Source organism: Rhinolophus sinicus, linkage group LG10, assembly GCF_036562045.2.
Source record: "Rhinolophus sinicus isolate RSC01 linkage group LG10, ASM3656204v1, whole genome shotgun sequence".
NCBI lineage: Eukaryota > Metazoa > Chordata > Mammalia > Chiroptera > Rhinolophidae > Rhinolophus > Rhinolophus sinicus.
In genome coordinates, this window is record NC_133759.1 from 88,793,689 (window position 1) to 88,812,086 (window position 18,398).

The 18,398-nt window shown below is 42.6% G+C and overlaps 1 protein-coding gene and 1 non-coding gene across 6 annotated transcripts in view; one reads left to right on the forward strand and one right to left on the reverse strand.

The window, feature by feature from the left end:
* The window catches only part of ARHGEF37 (Rho guanine nucleotide exchange factor 37), a 50,170-nt gene that overhangs the window by 17,063 nt on the left and 14,709 nt on the right, over nucleotides 1–18,398 (forward strand). For all 5 annotated transcript variants that reach the window (XM_074313746.1, XM_074313745.1, XM_074313744.1 and 2 more), the window contains 4 exons: nucleotides 6,864–7,054; nucleotides 8,260–8,383; nucleotides 13,784–13,931; nucleotides 16,832–17,031. In XM_074313746.1, coding sequence (XP_074169847.1) covers nucleotides 6,875–7,054; nucleotides 8,260–8,383; nucleotides 13,784–13,931; nucleotides 16,832–17,031 — 652 coding nt within the window. In that variant the 5' untranslated portion in view covers nucleotides 6,864–6,874. The remainder of the gene's footprint in view (nucleotides 1–6,863; nucleotides 7,055–8,259; nucleotides 8,384–13,783; nucleotides 13,932–16,831; nucleotides 17,032–18,398) is intronic.
* On the reverse strand, nucleotides 12,536–12,643 carry LOC141567419 (U6 spliceosomal RNA). The gene has a single exon (XR_012490001.1). It is a non-coding gene; the product is annotated as a U6 spliceosomal RNA (small nuclear RNA).

The following is an 18,398-nucleotide window of genomic DNA, read 5'->3' on the forward strand; positions in this document are numbered from 1 at the left end:
TATTAGGATAGCTAAAATTAGAATACACCAAGTGTTGATGAGGTTGTAGAGGAACTAAAACTCTTACACACTGTTGGTGGGCATATAAAATGACTCAACCACTTTGAAGAAGTTTGACATTTTCTTTCTTTTTTTTTTTTTTTAACTTTTTATTTATTTAAGTGTGTTTTTCCAGGACCCATCAGCTCCAAATCAAGTAGTTGTCTCAATCTAGTTGTGGAGGGCGCTGCTCACACTGGCCCATGTGGGGATCGAACCAACAACCTTGTTGTTAAGAGCACCGCGCTCTAACCAACTGAGTTAATCGGTCACCCGTTGACATTTTCTGAAAAAGTTAAATATACACCTATCATGTGTTCCAGACATTTAATTCCTAGGTCCAACTTTATCGTAACAGAGAAATTTAGCCAGTGTACGGCTAAACAAACTGGTATATCCATATGATAAAATACTGCTCAACAATAAAAAGTAATGAATTATTGATGCATACTACAGCATGGAGGGATCTCAAAACAATTTTTATAGAAGAAACCAGACACAAAAAAAGAATACATGCTGTATAATTCCATTTATATAAAATTGAAGAGGAGTTGCTATCTATTATCTGACCTCAAACTTTTTGGTGGCTTCCTAGAGTTGTACATGATCGTGTTAATCTAACTGCACTTGTAATAGTGTCACTGGCTGTTTGATCATTATTCTGCCAGTGTTCATCCATGTCATTCACTCATTCATTCATTCATTCAACTAACTGAGCACCTACTATGTGTTAGATCTAGAGTAGACACTAGGTAATGTGTTGATGAATAAGAGAGACATGATTCTTGCTCTTGTGGAGCTTATACTCTTGAATGAACCAGTAAAACAAATAGAAGAAGAAAAATAACAATTGGGGGAAAGGAGTGGTGCTTTGGAAGGGGGATGGGAGTGGACCAGGGAAGTAAAGCAGTCAGTTTCATGTTGTGAATGACCACTCCGTTTGGGGCTGTGCATCGGAAAGTCAGGAGGCTGTTGTGCTGCTCCAGGAGAAAGGTGGAAGGGGTTTACACTCAGGTGGTCTTAGAAATGGAAAGCACTGAAAGAACTAATGGATATCCTTAATAAGACAGAGCAGATCCCAGAGGTTGACACTCATCCACGCTCTTTGGATTAGGTAGCTGTATCGGTTTTCAGTCCATGTTATTGTCCTACTGACTCCCACCACCTCCACATCTTAGTCCTTATTTGTAAGGATGTCACGAGAGATTAACGTCAACACATTGCTCGTTTAGTTACATTAGCCTACAGCACTCCCTTGATCTACTGATCTCGTTAACTTTAAGTAAGGGAATGAAGATAGTCTGGCATGTCCTGTTTTTTGTTGTTGTTAACCTATGCTGGCTCCATGTGATCTCTGTTTCCCTTTCCAAGGGCTGACCATCTGTTTTAATCAGGTGGCAGAAACCCAACTCAGTGTGGCTTAAGTCAAAGTGTCAAAGCAGGGTGGGGAATGAAAATATATTAGCTCCTGTAAAAAAATCCAAAGGGAATCAGAGTCCGTCATGACTGGATTGAATAATGCCATCAGGGCTCAGTCTCACGGTCTCTCCATCTCTCAGCTCCATTTCTTTGGTGTTAGCTGCATTCTCAGTCAGGCTCTGGTGTATAGTTCTGATTACCTGTTCTCGCCATATGCTTGCGTGTGATCAGCCACGTGTCCTTAGACAACTTCTTCCTCCGATTCGTGGTAATGTTCCTGTTTCCAGTTTAAAAATAATAGTGACAAAAACAACAGCTACTAATTATTGAGAGCTTACAGTGCACCAGGCAGTGTCAGACATTTTACATGGATTATTTTATCTTCAGGAAGGGTATATAATTACCCCAGGAAAGCCAGAATCAGAATTTGATCGCAGAATCAGAATTTGAAATCAAGTTTTCTGGCTCCAGGATCTGGACTCCAAAACTTTACAGTACTTCCTGCAGTCACTCTTTAGGGCTAAGAAGAGGAAACAAAGCCATTAAATAGGGTACCTATTTCTTGCTTTTTCTGAACATGAATCTTAAAATATAGTTGGCGGTCATAGTAGGGGCAGAGCTTTGGAGGTTCTTCTTACCATTTTGTTCATCGCAGATTCTTCTGGATTTGAGAGTTCTAGAAGCTCTTTCATATAGGACCCTGTCCTCTGACTAGTGTATCTTTATAAACCAGGCTCATTAGTTAGGATCCCTCTGTGGCCACTCTTGTTTCTATAGGTGTTTCCTTTCTTTATTCTTCTACAGGGTCTTTTGCTGTCACCGTGCTTGAACTTCACCTTTCACAGCCTTCCCTAATCTCTACAGTCTCAGACCAGAGGTTTTACTCTTGACTGCCTTTTCCCCCCCTTAAATGTTCAAACTGACTCTCCTCTAAAACTTGAGGTGGGAGGATGATGGACGTTCAACTTTCCCTGCCATGACAGTTCTGAAAGAACCGTCTGAAAGAACTTGAAGATGATGCTTTCACTTCCCCCCACTGATCTGCTTGCTTCCATTTCTCCAGTTCTTCCGATTGGTCAGAAGTAGATTCATATTCTCATTTCCCCTTGTTACTTCTTCTGTCTTGAAAGGGATGGAATAATCGGGATGTCTGTAACATTTACTTAGATCTTCTGCTTTTAGAGGAATGAAACTTAGAGCAAATAACCAGATATTTGAAATGCCCTATCCTTTTTTCTTGATCATTGTATCCTCCAAATCCAGGAAAATGCTTGGCATTAAGTTGCTGCTCCAAATATTTGTTGAGTGAATATGTGAATGTCCAGATTCCCCTGTGCCATTGTGGACAGAGGAGAAGAGAGGGAAGGCAATTAATTGTTTTATCCCAACCTAGAATCAGAAGCAATTGCTGCAGAATATTCAATAGGTAATTTTTTTTTTTTAGCACGGACTATATACTAGACTGATTTGAGTTCTTAATTGCCTGTCATGGGGCATCAAAGAGATCTCAGGACTGAGCATGGATTGGATTATAAGGAAAGCCAGGTATCCTGCAGTGTGTTCTCCAAGACAAGCCTCCTTATCACAGAAGACCAGGAAATGGAATACGGGCACCCAGCGTGCTCTTCCAGGCTTTTAAGCCGCATTTGCCCTGAGAGCGTTGCAAAGATAGTGGATCACGTATGCTATCTACTATGTTGTTTGTTTTTAACTTTTTATTTTGAAATCATTATAGATCAACATAAATTTGCAAGGATAGTACAGATAGGTTCTGTGTACCTTTCACTAGCTTCCTTCAATGGTTACAGCTTATTTAAATATAGCACAATATCGAAACCAGGGAATTAGCATTGGTATAATCTATGTGTATGATTGTTCTATGCCATTTTATTACATGTGTAGATTTGTGTAACCACCACCTCAATTGAGATAATAGATCTATTCATTCTATCACCACAAAGTTCCCCGGTGCTATTCCTTTATAGTGACATGCACCTGCCCTTCGCCCTCATCCCTAACTAGGTGGCCACTGCTCTGTTCTCTGTCTCTGTAATTTTGTATGTTATATAAATGGGATCACACAGTATGGAACCTTAGATTGGTTTGTTTCAGGCACTGTGATACCTTCAAGAACCATCCACATTATTGCAGTGTATCAATAGTTCATTCCTTTTTAATTCTGAGTATTCAGTGATACTGGATGTACCCCAGCTTTGTTTCACTTTGTTTTTTTAACCATTCACATACTAAAGTCACCTACGAAAACAACGTTTTGGCTGTTGACAGTTTTTGGCTATTACAAATAGACGTTCTAGGAACATTCATGAACAGGTGTTTGTATGGACATACGTTTTCAGGAATAGAAGGCCTGGGGTATGATTGCTGGTAAGTGTGTGTTTAGTTTTTAAAGAAACTGACAAACTGTTTTCTGGAGTGACTGTACCATTTTACATCCCCACCAGCACTGTATGAGAGATTCAGTTTCTCCGCATCCTTGCCAGCAGAGAAATAAAGCGGTAACAGCTTTATTTAATTCACATCTTATAGTTCACCCATTTAAAGTGTACAAATTAATGGTTTTTAGCATAGTCACTGACTTGTGCAACCATCATCACAACAGATTTAGAACATTTCCGTCATCCCCAAAAGAAACGCTGCACCCAGTAGCTACCAGACTCTAAGCCTCTATCCCTTCAACCTAGAAACCACTACTATACTTTCTTTTTCTATAGATTTGCCTATTCTGGACATTTCATATAAGTGAAATCATAGGTGGCCCTTTCTGACTGATTGCTTTCACTTAGCATAATGATTTCAAGATTCATCCATGTTGTATCACATATCAGTATTTCCTTTTCATTGCCAAATAATATGTAATATTTTTTAAGAAAAAAATGTATTTCATTCCATTACATGGGCTATACCCTAAGAGATAACAAAATGCTGCTACAGAGAGGTTTTGCCAGGGCTGCTTGGAGGTCTAGATTGCAATTAAGCTGAGTACAAATTAGTGCTACTTTAACTATTTAGCAGCCCCCTATAAAGTATTACTTAGGCTTTTTGCTTGTTTAGCAACAAGTGGGAGTAGTGGGACCTGAGTAGCTCTCCTGAAATCCTATTGGGGTCTTTCTAGAGAAGTTATGTACCGGGTGGTGAACATCAGCAATTTAAGCCAGGGACAGGTCAGCAGACCCTAGGCAGCGTTCAGGAGCTGGAATAGAGCTGTGCGATAGACAGATGCATTCTGGGATCTTTCTGGGCCCTTTGCCTTTTGGACAACCTCGCTCTCCCCAAACACTCAGTTTACATATTGTCTGGTCCCTGAGTCAGTACTTATGGCCCAGGACAGAAGCTTCTACTAATACATCCAAAAGGACCATTAACATATACAATTATGTAGTCATCATCAGTATTGGGGGGCACAGAGGAGGATACAAGATGAATCGGTGCTCATCTTGCCTCTGAGAGCTTAGTGTCTAGCAAGGAAGATGAGGCATAGCAATAAATAACCTGAGTGTAAGATTGAATGGGATGCAATGCACTATAAATGCTAGGAAATATTTTAACCATCCAGAAAAGAACAATAAAAAATACAGCAAATTCCCATGACCTTACCACCTAGCTTTGTTTAATTCGAACGTTTTTTTTTTTTGCCATATTTGCTTCAGTATCTTTTTAAGCAAATAAAACATCAGCTGTTTAGCAATAATAAGGAGGCAATGATTGATGCCTGCCAACAGCTTAACGTGAAATCTCCAGGGAATTATGCTGATTCAATAAAGTCAGTCCCCAAAGGCTCCATCCATACTGTATGGCTTATATATACATACGTATGATTTACATAATTCTTGAATGGACATTATTACAGAAATGGAGAGCAGATTCCTGGTTATCCTGGTTGTGATATTGTGCTGTAGTTTTGCATGATGGAAAAATTGGTGAAAGCGCACATGGGACCTCTGTACTATTTTTTACTATTGCATATGTCTATAATAATCTTAAAAGTAAAAGTAAACAAAAACATGCCTCAGATACTGTTACGTCTCCTTTGATACCTCCCCAATTCCATTCCTCTACCACCTTTTCCAGAGGTCACTACTATCCTGAATTTATTGCTAATCACGTCCACAAAAGTTTTAATACCTGTGTTACCTATGTATGTATCCCGAAACAATATCTAGCATTGTTTTACATATTTTAAACTTTAAAAAATAGTATCATACCCTATGTACCCTTCTGAGACTTGGTTTTTGTTTTTTTTGTTTTTTCCCCTTTACAATGTTTGTGAAGATATCGATGTTGATACATCAATATATAACTTATTAATTTTCACTGTTGTTTAGGATTCTGTTACATGGCTATGCCACAAGTTATTTACCCACTCTCCTTGGGGCATTTAGGTTGTTTCTATTTATTATCAAAAGCGCAATAGTGAACATTCTTATCTACATTCCTTGCGTATGTGTGGAGAAGTTTCATGAAGTCAGGACACATCTCGGACTAGCACTCCTTGGCCTAACAGTGGGTGCATTTTTAACTTTTCTAGGGCTTGCCAAATTACCCTTTAGAGTGTCTGCAACATTATCATATCAGTATATGAGACTTCCCATTCTCCTGCAATCTCATCAACACTTGTACTTTGAAAACTTAGAGATACAGAAGAAAAGGGCCTCTGACTGGGAGGATCAGGAAAGGCCTTAGAGGAGATGAATGTTGGAGGATAGAGACTTGGGAGGGGGCAGAGCAGGTGCAAAAACACAGAGGCAGGAAGTGACCATGCAGGTATGGAGACAAGCCCGTGACTCTCTTATTACTGGAGTGTGTCTGGGAAGGGGAAAATGGAGGTTGGAGCTGGACCACGAAGCTGCAGGGGGCATCTCACAGTAGGGACTCCCAGAGTCACAAGCTTTCTTTCAGGAAGTTTAAACTGGAAGCATGTCCAGGATGAATGGGGTACGTGGCAGCCGGGAGGAGAGGGGTTTGGATTTGGGAAGATGATCCTGGAGGCTGTGGCAATAGCTCAGGAGACAGGTAGTATGGTCTGAATAGGGTATTTGCGGGGAGAGGAGGGAACCAACTGGGAGGGAGGAAAAGAGGGAGGGAGAGACTGACTCAACTGAACCAGATAAAGAAATCTGGGTCAAGAAGAAAAGCCAGGCAAGCACATTGTCTGAATCCTGGGAAATGAATTTAAAATGTCAACAATTTTCTCATCCATGTTCTTTTAAGGTTCTTTTAAGGTTGTTCAGATACTGCCCACGAAGACTAATACACAGTTCATCTTGACACTGTATGCATTAAAGATGTTTTTAGGCCGCTTAATGAATAGTTGTCTTTGGATTAGAGACAGCATGTCCCACCCAGTAGAGCTTCTGGAAATGAGTCAGGGTGTTTGCCTTCCTCAGAACCTACTGACATGGCCAATCATGGGGCTGATGAGCCCAGGACTGCGAGTCCAGACGGAGAAAGTCGGGTCTCTGAGGACAGATGGACGCTCCATCAGAGGCTGGCTGTCAGGGAGCTGATCCACAGCGAGGTCTCGTATGTGAACACGCTCCAGCTCTGTGCCTTGGCCATCAGGAGCCGCCTGCAGCAGGTACCCAGGTGGAGCCACACACAGCCCTCTTTCTAGGGGCCAGTGTGGTCCCAGGTTCCCAGACCTGACATCTGTTTTTGGGGCAGGCTTGATGGAGGGGAAGGTGTGGTGGAAGTGAAGTTGCCTGGATGTAAGCCCCGTACATCCATTTATTGGCCATATAACCTTCAGCAAGACCTTGGAGTCTTAGTGTATTCATCTGCTAAATGGGGAGAGGAATAGTCACCTCACAGAATTAAATGAGCTAATGGATAAAATAGCCCTTTATCAAGTTTAGAACAGATTGGATAAACTGACCTACATTCTAATTGTCTCATTTCAGGGCGGGGTTGACATGGAGAGTTACCACTATGATGGGTTTCTATTTTAGTGTTCATTTTTATACCTTTTTTCCCCTGATTTCAGAAGTTATACAGGCGCTCTCTATAAAATTTCAAGCACCCTCTAGCATGTAGGGTCCATAAGGAGAAAGACTATTTTATTCCATATACCCCAGTTCTTGACACATAAACAATGGACTTCAATTAGTGTTTCTTGAATGAATGAAATACTAAAGTAGATAATATGGAAGGTAAAAGTCCTCTCATATTTTACTCTTCAGAAATTAGGATTTTTCTCTGTAGGCATTAAACAAATATAGATTGTTACATATTTTAACAAAAAATAAGAACATACTCTGGATATTTTTCTATAGTTAGCTTTTCCCATTTGATCGTGCATCAAATCTCTTTCTACATATCTTTCTACGCATCTATCTCCTATATGTAGAAAGAAGCACATAAAAAGTGCCCTGTTAAAAAACAGTGGTATAGCCTAGTCAAATAGGGACTGGAGTTCAGAATACACCTCAAGGTCATGGTGGTAGGGACCAACTATGTTAGAGCTGGAAAGAAGTCTAACTTCCCTCCCTTGTATGACAGATGGGGAAACTGAGAGAAGAAAAATGATAGTAGACCTAGGATTAAACCCCAGCTCAGCTTTCCTTCCATGCTGAGCGCCCCATTTCTTCCTCTCTCCTTGTAGAGGAAGGGAAATACCTAAATTGTAAAATTTCCAAGTGCTTGCAAACAGCCCGCTGGGGCAGTCTTCCAAAGACTGATGGGCCCCTGCGGGTATAAGTGTTCTGGATTGTCCTCCAAAGCCTGCAAATCAAGTCCCTCTCCTGACCTCCCAGTTACCTGCCGTGACTTCTTTGTTCCTTCCAGCTGCCACAGGGAGATTTGGATGTCCTGTTCTCAAACATCGATGACATCATCAAGGTGAACAGCAAATTACTTCAGGACTTACAGGAGACAGACTCCAAGGAAGAGGAACAAGTCCAGCTAATTGGTGAGCAAAAGACGAGGCAGCCATCGGCCTTAGGTCCCCATGGAGTTAGCTGCCCTCGGCATGTGGTTGTTGCCAAACTGTCTCCAGAGTTCCAGAGAAATGCAGCTCAGTGGGAGTCGGTGTTTGGGATCCCTGAAACATAGCATGCCAGCACTGGCAGGACCCTCAAATAATATCTAGTCCTACCCCATCGCTTTACAAGATGGAGAGTATGAGTACTTAACATGTGGTAGCCATTTTCATTCTCACAACACCATTACTTATTATTATTGTCCCCATCTTACTAAAGAAAAACCTGAGGTTCAGAGAGGTTAAGTAATTTTCGCAGGGTCACACAGCTTGACAAGGCAGAATCAGGATTTGAACCCAGTTCTTTCAGACTCTAGAGTCCTAGCTCTTGACCATCCTGCCCCCCTTTGTCTTCTTTCTGACTAATCCCAGCTAGAGGTAGAGTGCGCATTAGATGCGGGGAGTAGCTTCTTTGCTGCTGTGACTCTTTACAGTCTGTGACTGGAGACGGATAAGAGGAAAGGAAATAAGTCTTTACTGTGGTATCCTGGGCAGTCCTACCTCTTTTGACAGCTCTGCTCTCTGGGAGTTTGCTTTTGTCTGCCCTTCAGTTATTGACAAGCCCCTGCCCCTGGCTGTACTGGTATCCGACAAGTTTCTTTGGCATCAATCACATTTTTGTGGAAACACCCATGTTGAGGAGAATGTGGGAACTGCCCTAGGTTTCAAGGCTACGCCCAAGTTATCTGTTAGCAGAGATCATCTCGGCAGTTGGCTGATCTCCCTATCATGTTGATTCTTCCTACCGGCAGTTTTGGGTGACCTGTCCTGGTCACATTCCTCTTAGTTCTGGGGGCTTCTCCTGAGGGAGTTCTCTCTGAGGATTGGCTGGACCAGCACTGGGGAAGGGGTTTGGTCCTGGGCTGGTAATCTCGCTGTGGGAGTCTATGCTGAGAACTGGACCTCACTGGTTTAGGCACCATCCGATGTGTCCCAAGGGGGGCCTTGTCCAGGTCAGTAGTCCAGCCCACAGGGTCAGCAGGCAGTAGGGCCAGTTGGGCTTCTTGTGGCCCATAGCTACCCACCTGCCCTTTTGTGGTTAATACATTTCTCTTTACCCTCACCACTTCCTTCCAGATGGACAACCAAATACTCTTGCCTGAGTATTTGTAGCATCCTTGAACGGCTATTCCCGTTACCACTTTTGACCCCTGGTTTAGTCTCAACATAGTGTGGATCTAATAGACTTTATTTTTCAGAGCACTTTTAGGTTTCCAGAAAAAGTAGGTAGAAAGTACAGAGCGCTCGCATGGACTCCCTCCCCACCCCCAGAGTTTCCCATTGTTAACATCTTGCATTAGTGTGGTATATTCATTATAATCGATGAATGAATATGGGTATCTCTAGTATTCACTGGGTTCACTCTTTGTGTTGGGCAGTTATGTAGGTTTAGACTGTTGCATAAGGTCACGTATCCTCTGTTACAGCATTAGATATGCAGTTTCCCTGCTCTAAAAAGTCTCTGTGCTCTGCCTGTTCATTCCTACCCACCCCCCCCAACCTCTGGAGACCACTGATCTTTTTACTGTCTCCATAGTTCTGCCTTTTCCAGGATGTCATATTGCTGGAATCCTACAGTACGTAGCCTTTACAGTGACTTTTTTTTATCAGGCGATATGCATTTAAGGTTCCTCCATGTATTTTCCTGCCTTGAAATCTCATTTTTGTTGTTGTTGTTGTTGTTAAACAACAGAAATTCACTTCCTCACAATTGTGGAGTGTGGAAGTCCAAGAGCAAGATGTTGACAGGCTCGGTTTCTAATGCGGCCTCTCTCCTTGGCAGGTGAATGCTGCCTTTTCCTCCTGTGTCCTCACATGGTCTTTTCTCTGTCTCTCATTTCTTTTTTAAAATCACTGACTAATACTCCATTGTATGAATATAATACAGTGTATTTATCCAGTTACCAGCTTGGATGTTTCCAAGTTTTGGCAATTATGAATAAAGCTAGTATAACCTAGTAGGCAGGGTTTTTAAAAATCCTTTCTTAAACTTTATATATATATATAATAACTTATAAAATTCACCATTGTATCCATTTTTAAGTGTGCAATTCAGTGGCATTAAGTACATTCACATTGTGGTGCCACCATCACCACCATCCATCTCCCAAACTTTGTCATCATCCTAAACTGAAACTTTGTATCCGGTAAACAATGACCAGTCACTAATCTACTTCCTGTCTCTGTGAATCTGACTACTCTAGGGACCTCATATAAGTGGAATCCTACAGTATTTGTCCTTTTGTATCTGGTTTATTTCATTTAGCATAATGTCTTCAAGGTTCTTTTTACACTTTTTATCTTGAAATAATTTTAGATTTATAGAAAAGTTGCAAAAATAATATAGAGAGCTTCTATATACCCTTCATCCACCTTCCCTTAATTTTAACATCTTACGTATCCATAGTGCACTTGTTGAAAAAAGGAAATTAACACTCTTTAACTCTAAGACCTTATTGAAATGTTGCCAGTTACTCTTCTTCAGTCTGTGACAGTTCTTCAGTCTCTGTCTGTAGTGACCTTAACACTTCTGAAGAGTTCAAGTTTATAGACTATCCTTCCATTTGAGGTTTTCAATTATTAAAACTAAAATTACTTTATAAAAGTTTATATAAGAATGTATACTTTATAAATTTGTATTATAATAACTTTTATATTTTATATGATTTATAATATTAAAATTATTTTCATTATTAAATTAAGGTTACACATTTTTGGCAAGAACATCAAAGCCTATGTCATGTCCTCAGTGCATCATATCAGGAACACGTGATGTCACCATATCTTATTAGAATAATGTTAACTTGGATTCCATTGCTGACAGAAGGTGGTATCTTCTAGGTTTTCCGCTAAAAAGTTATTTCTCCCTTCGTAATGAATAAATAGCTTGTGAAGAGAAACGTTGATATTATGCAAATTTTCTGTTTCTTCTCAAACTTTCATCCATTAATTTTAGCATCCATCCATGGTTCTTGCCTACAATAATTGTTATCAGTATTCTATGGTAGTTTTCTATTTCCCTTATTCCTTCTACATTTATGAATTGTAAGTGTTCTAGAAGAAAGAACTGTCCTTTCTCTCCCATTCATTTCTTTGTTCAATTATTTATTTATATCAATACAGACTCATGGATTTTACTTGATTCTATGAGGCAGAAATCAGTACTACCATGATTGATTTTCTTGCTCAAATTGTACCAGCTTTGGCCATAGGGAGCTGCTTCAGGTTGGCACCCGTGTCCTTTTATTATGCCTCCTATAACTTCTGTGCACTTTCTTCCTTTCTGACACCACAAGATGTTCCAGGCTCATCTTGTAATTTCCCAGCCTCGTCCTTGGAATCAGCCATTTCTCCTAGGAATCCTGGTTCGTATCTTTGAAGAATGGTATTTAGACAACCAAGTTCTAGACTAGAGATGCGTTCATTTCTCCTGGGGTGTCATTGTTCCTAGGCCCTCTCAGCTAACAGCTGGGAAATACATGTTTCTATACTAATACATACATATACACATATCTATACTTCCTTATGTATCTATCCATCTATATTTATATATGTATATTTAAACCCATGAGTTCATGCTGAAACCTCCAATTCCACCAGCAAGATTCATTGGAACCTTCTCTTTTTTGTTATTTGTAACAGGGAGAAATGGCTGTCATTATCTACAATATATTTACTTACTTGCTCAAAGTTAGTAGACACCTAAGTAGTTTCAGAGTTATTAACCTGTAAAAATAGTTACATTAGTTTCTTCCTACACCCTTCAGTGTGGTTATGTTGAATAACATAAACATTTGTTACAGGTTTAGGTTCATTCCTATTGTTTGTATTCTATTTGGGGGTTCCCCCTCCACATCCTGGTTCATTTTAATTATATATATATATATATATATATTTTTTTTTTTTTTTGAGGGGGAAGTGTGTTAAATACTACCATGGTTCCAAGAGTCAGTGCTATACCGAAAGGTATATTTAGCAAAGCATTGCTCCCCTCTCATTCCTGCTACCCCATCCCATTCCATTATCCTTTCCACCCCGTTCCATCTTCCCCTACAAATACCCCATCTCATAAGTTTCCGATTTAAAAATACGGGCCACTTCACAAATTTGCATGTGCTACTCGTGCAAGGACCATGCTAATCTTCTCTATGTTGTTCTAACATCAGTGTATGTGCTGCTGCAATTGAGCCCTGGAGCGATCCTTTTGAGACAGGAATCAGATCCTGGCATCTCTGCTCGGAACCCTCTAGTGGCTTCCTGCTACCATTAGAATACAATTCAAACACCTTACCGCGCCTTACCTGCTCCCTCTGAGGCCCTCCGTGATCTGGCTTCAGTTTCCTATTTATTCGCTCTGCTTTGTGCCCTTGCTTTGTCTGCTCCAGCCACACCTGCCTTCTTGCTGTTGCCCACATGTCAGGTGCTCACATGCCTTCGGGCCTTTGTAGTTGTCCTTCCCTAGGCCTGGAATGCTGCTCTCCCCCTAGGAAACAGTCTTCATAGAGGCCTTCCCTAAATAGATGTCCTACCACCCTCTACCTCTTTTTCTGGCTTTGAATTCATTTCAGGCACTCATCATTGCCTGGCGTACGTATTATATTTATTTATTGACTGTCTGTCCCACTAGAATGTAAGCCCTACAAGGCAATGGCTCTGTGTTGTTCACAGAGCTTACAAGAGTGCCTGGCACATAGTCAATGAGCAGTTGGTAAATAGTTGGTGAATGAAATTTGTGTCAAATGCTTTACGTGAATTATTTCATTTAATCCTTCCCACAAAATAGGTGAGTACTATTTTTATTCCAGTCTATTGATGGGAAAAGGGAGGTCCAAGGGGTCACCTGCTTGCCCCAGGTTACAGGACTGGGAAAGGGTTGGCTGGAGACTTGGTGCTAGTTCTCTCTGAGCCCATGCTTCTAACTTCCGGTGCTGTGCTCTAACGTGTGTTTGTAAACTGAGGCTTAGTGGTTGCACTTGCCACACACAGTAATTGTAAAGATAGAACATGAGTGTATTTTGTAAACTGTAAAGCAGTGTCCCAATCTGAGCATTATTGGTATTATTGCTGTAACTATAGCTACCGTTTATTCAGTACTCACAGTGCGCCATCATTCTGTCACCTAATCTTTACAGCAACCTCATGAAAGTAAAATCAAACAAATGGAAACGCAGGAAGAGGAGGTAACTTGCCCAGGGTGACAAAGCTGGTTAAGCCTGACAGTCTCACTCTAGAGCTGGAGCGTTCAGTTGTCTCACTCACCGCTTCCCTGTCCCAAGCAACGGGACATAGCAACATGCCTTTGTGAATTCCTTGTTGCTTTTTCCCTATCAGGGAACCTATTCTTGGAATCCCAAGAGGAGTTGGAGCGAGTCTATAAGGTCTACTGTGTCAACTACGACCAGGCCTTGCAGCTGGTGGAGTCGTACCGGAAGGACCCAGAGCTGCAGCGGGAGATCCAGGACACCATTGCGGCAGTGGTGTGAGTACCGTGACCAGTGAGCACCCTGGCCTGCGGCGTGGACACCCAGGCCACGGGCCGTTAAGGTCTCACCTCCATTTGGTGCTGCTCGCACTGCTAGTCAGAATAGGCTAGACTCTGCTGCAGAAAAATGCAGCTCCCAACTCTCAGTGGCTTTAAACCACAAAGGTTTATACCTTCCTTTTGCTCCATTGTGGGTTGATTTGGGGCTCTTTGCATCATCCTCACTCTGGGACTCACTCTGGGACAGCAGCCACCATCTGGAATATTGCTAGTAATTGTGGCAAAGGGAAAAAGAGCTGGGGGGTGGGGGTAGGGGGGTGGGAGGAGGGTGGGGGAGGGTCGGGTCTAATGCTGGTAATCGAATGCTCCAGCCCAGAAATGAGATCTATTGCTTCCCAGAATTCACGGGCCAGAACTAATCCCATCGCTTCATCCAATGACTAGGAGGCCATAGAGTGCTATCTGCCATGTGTCCAGAGGGGGAAAAGCAGAACTAGCTGGTGAACAGCTCTCGTGACTACCATGGGACGGGCAGTGAGATGGAGGGGAACCATGTGCCGTAAGCAGTAGTGTCAGGAAGCCGGTGTGGATCACATGGGGAGGCCTCTCTCCAGATGGCTGAGGCCCTGCCTCATGGAAAAGGATCACGACTGCATTCACAGGCTGGCATCACAGCCAAGCTGGCACCATTGCATTGGGTGCAAGCTTCAGGTAGAGATATGCAGAGAATATTTTTTTTTAATTAAAATTTTGAATGGGTGACATAGTTACATGGTTCAAAAGCTTTAAAAGATCCCAAATTATACAGCAAAAAGAAAAATCTTCCCAACCCTGGCCCTTCATCCACCCAATTACTACTGCCACCCCCAAAGTTAAGGTGACCACTTTTAAGTTTTTTATGGATCTTTGCAGAGTTCCTTTATGCATAGACAAACAAGTTCAAATATATACTCTTTAATAGCTGCACAGAGTTCCTTTCCAGGGTAGGTTTATGGTTTATTTAACCGTTGCCCCCCTTGGTAGATACTTGGATTGTTTTCAGCTTTTCACTGTTCATAAATACAGTTGCTGAATAACTTCTACCTTGCTCTCTGGAGTTGATATTTCTGTAGGTAGTTTCCTAGAGCGGGATTGATGGAACAAAGGGTTTGCATATTTCACATACTACCAAATTGCTCTCCCACGAGATCTCACCAATTGATACTCTTGCCAGGAGAATGCAAGAGGGCTTGTTTCCTCACATTCACCTAGAATTGGGTATTATCTTGTAATTTTTTTGCCTGTCTGAAAGGCAGCATACAAATTTTTATCCAAATTTCCTTAGAAAGGTTGTTCATGTACGAGGCTTCCATCATTCTATAGCGATGCCTTGAGGATTGTGGAAAAGTGATGTGATCAGTTTGAAGACCCCTGCCCTCGGATTTGTGAGGTGACAGTTGTCCCCATGAGGCGGTTGGCTCTTTCCCATGGAAAGTAAGCCCAGAGGACAGAGTTTTGCAAATATCTGGCAATTGTTTCCATCTCCCTTGCCCATGGTCAGCCAAGCGCTAGGAAACCCTTGGTGAGAGCAGATGGTCAGCGTAGGTGTGTCCTTATGATTGATCCTAGCCCTACCTCCCCACTCCCTGCAGGTGACGAGGGGGCTTCCACCTGCTCTGCCTATTTTTAGCCTCATGGCTGACCTTTCCTGGCCATTTGGTCTGGAGATTTTTTCCTCAGGAAAAAGAGCAAGAGGCTAGGGTATCATGGAGAGGGGGCCAGAGAACGGTCGTGAGTAGCATTTGTGAGTCTTTTTGGAGGAAGTATGTATGGACATTGAGGTTTGAAACCCTCAGTGGTTTCTTGAAAGGCAGGGCTGAGGGCTACGGGTCACGATCAAGGTAGGACTGTCGGGGATGTCCCACATGCCGTGACTTGGACACTCTTTCTGCAAATTCCAGCCGTCATCAAGAAGGGGATTAGAGAAATAGTTATTCATTCATGCAATAGTGCATCTGGAAGGGACCTTGACACTACTAAGTCCTGTGTTTTGTTTTTGTTTTTCACCTTTTTTAATGGAAAATTTCCAGCCTATAGAAAAATAGAAGAATGTAATGAACGCTTGCATACTCACCATCTGAAGTGAACCAGTGTTAATCTTTTGCTGTTTGCTTCATCCTCTTATGCTAAACTACTTCAAGGAAGATACCAATATTATGACTTTTTCCTCTTAAATAGTTTAAATGCATCTCTAAGCATTAAGTTCCTGTAGTTTTAAAGCTTTTCCTTTTTAAAGCAGCAGCACCATTTCATGAAATGCAATATCCTGCGGGTGCCCAATATAGAGAGTTGTGCTTGGGCCATATCCAAGTAGCGAAGTCAAATAGGCAGTCGACTGCGTGAGTCTGAAGCTCCGGGCAGAAGCTGTAAGTGGAGATTTGGGTTTGGGATGCATAAGACTAAATGAGGTCGGTCAGAGAGTGGAGGAGAGGAGGCCTTGAGCGCTCCAGCACTGAAGAAAGGACAGCGGAGTTGGCCACGAGAGTGGCCTGTGGAGTACAAGAAGTAGGACAAAGGGTGTCTCTGGGGCCAAAAGAAGAAAATGTTTCGAAAAAGAGGGCATGGTCAGCTGTGTCTGCTGTTGAGTGAGCAAGTAAGCTGAGGGCAGAGCACTGACCATTGGGTTTGGTACAGATGAGGAACCAAGGCCCAGGAAGGGGGTAAGAGGAGAAGGAACAGCGTCTGTCTAACCCTCTAGACCTTACAAATTACAGATGAGGAAACTGAGAAACCACAGAAGGAGGTGACTTGCCTGAGATCACTCAATGAGTTCAACAGCAGAGCTGGAACTAGAGCCCAGGCCCCCTGGTGTCCAAAAGGGTGAATTTTATCTGCCTAACACCAGCCTTCTCCCTCAGGCCGCAAGCTGGACCCTCAGGCCTCAGTTTCTTACTGGTAATCCCTATACAAAGGATTACCAAGTACCCACTGCTGCTGCAGAAAATTCTGGAGAACACACTGCCTGATGCCAGTGCCTACCCTGTCCTTCAGAGGGCTACCTCTGCCCTCCAGGACGTGAACAACAACATTAATGAGTACAAGAGGCGCAAGGAAGTGGGTAAGGACTTGGAAAATTTAGAAGATACACTAGTGAGCATACTTCCACTTATTAAAAAAGCTAATCTCAAATTGGCTTCACCAATAAAGGGGATGTAGTAGCTCATGTCACCACAAGTCCAGAGGTAAGTGGTCTTCAGGTAGGGTTTGATCAAGGTGCTGGCTCAGTTCCCTGTAATTCTCATCTGCTCTTTACTGTGTGTCACCTTCATCTTCAGGCTGCCCTCCCTCATAGTAGTAAATGGCTGTTGCTGTTCCAAGACTCACATCTGCATACCACAGCCTCCAAGATAAGACAGAGCCTTTCTCCCTTTAGCCATGAATATGAAATTGGAGTTTCACTCTGATATCACCTGCTTGGGTCATATGCTCACCCTGAACCAATCACCATGGTTAGGGAAATACCATAAGCTGATTGGCCGAGGCTTGGGTTATATATACTTTTCTTTGAACCAATCCCTGTGGCCAGAGGATGGGATTATGTGGATTGGTTTATACCATTCAGCACCCACCCCTTGAACTATAAAGTGAGGTCAATCCCATCCTAACCACATGGCTGGTGTACTGTGAAGGAGAAATGAATACTGGGGAGGCAACAGGCTGTGTATACACCTTGACGGGGGGTGGGGGGGAGGGTGGTAAGTAGAGATCCTGCCTTAGGTTGATAAAACAGAAAGGTTTAGAAAATGAAGCAGTGTGCAAAGTAGAGAGAAGCTCATTTGCACAACTGAGGAAGTATAATAGTGATCATTTAGCTAATGTTTATTAAGGGCTGTGACACATTTTTCATTCATTATCTTGTTTGACCCTTACAGTAGTCCTCTGAGGTTGGCACTGACACAGCCTCATTTCACACTCGAGTAAAATGAAAGCTTCAGTCATTTGCTCCAGATCACAGAGCTGGTACGGGGCAGAGCCAGGTTTCAAACTCAGGCCTGGGTTAGACAATCAGTAGAAAGCTCTGAGCCAGCAATGGGAAAGTATGGTCCCAGCCTGGCCAGGCTAACAGCGACTGAGGGACCTCAGGCAAATCACCTCTTGCTTGGGTTCTTATTTACAAAGTATTTTCAGGGTCATCTTATGTAATCCTCCCAGCAGTCCTTCGAGCTGGCTGGCCTCATTCACAGAGGAGGAACTGGAGGCCCAAGAAGTGGTAACTTGTCAAGTCAAGCAGGCAGGAATCTCTTCAGGCACGGCTCATACCTCGGAGTGAGGGTCTGGCCCTGTGCTTGTCCTTGGTGACTCGCCCTTCTAATGGGTGTGACCCTGATGTTTGAAAAGAGGGCCCAACAGGGTGCCTAGCCAGGTGTCAGGGACGCCTACATTCCTGGGTCAGCTTCCATCCCCATGCCCTCCCTCTCTGTTGGT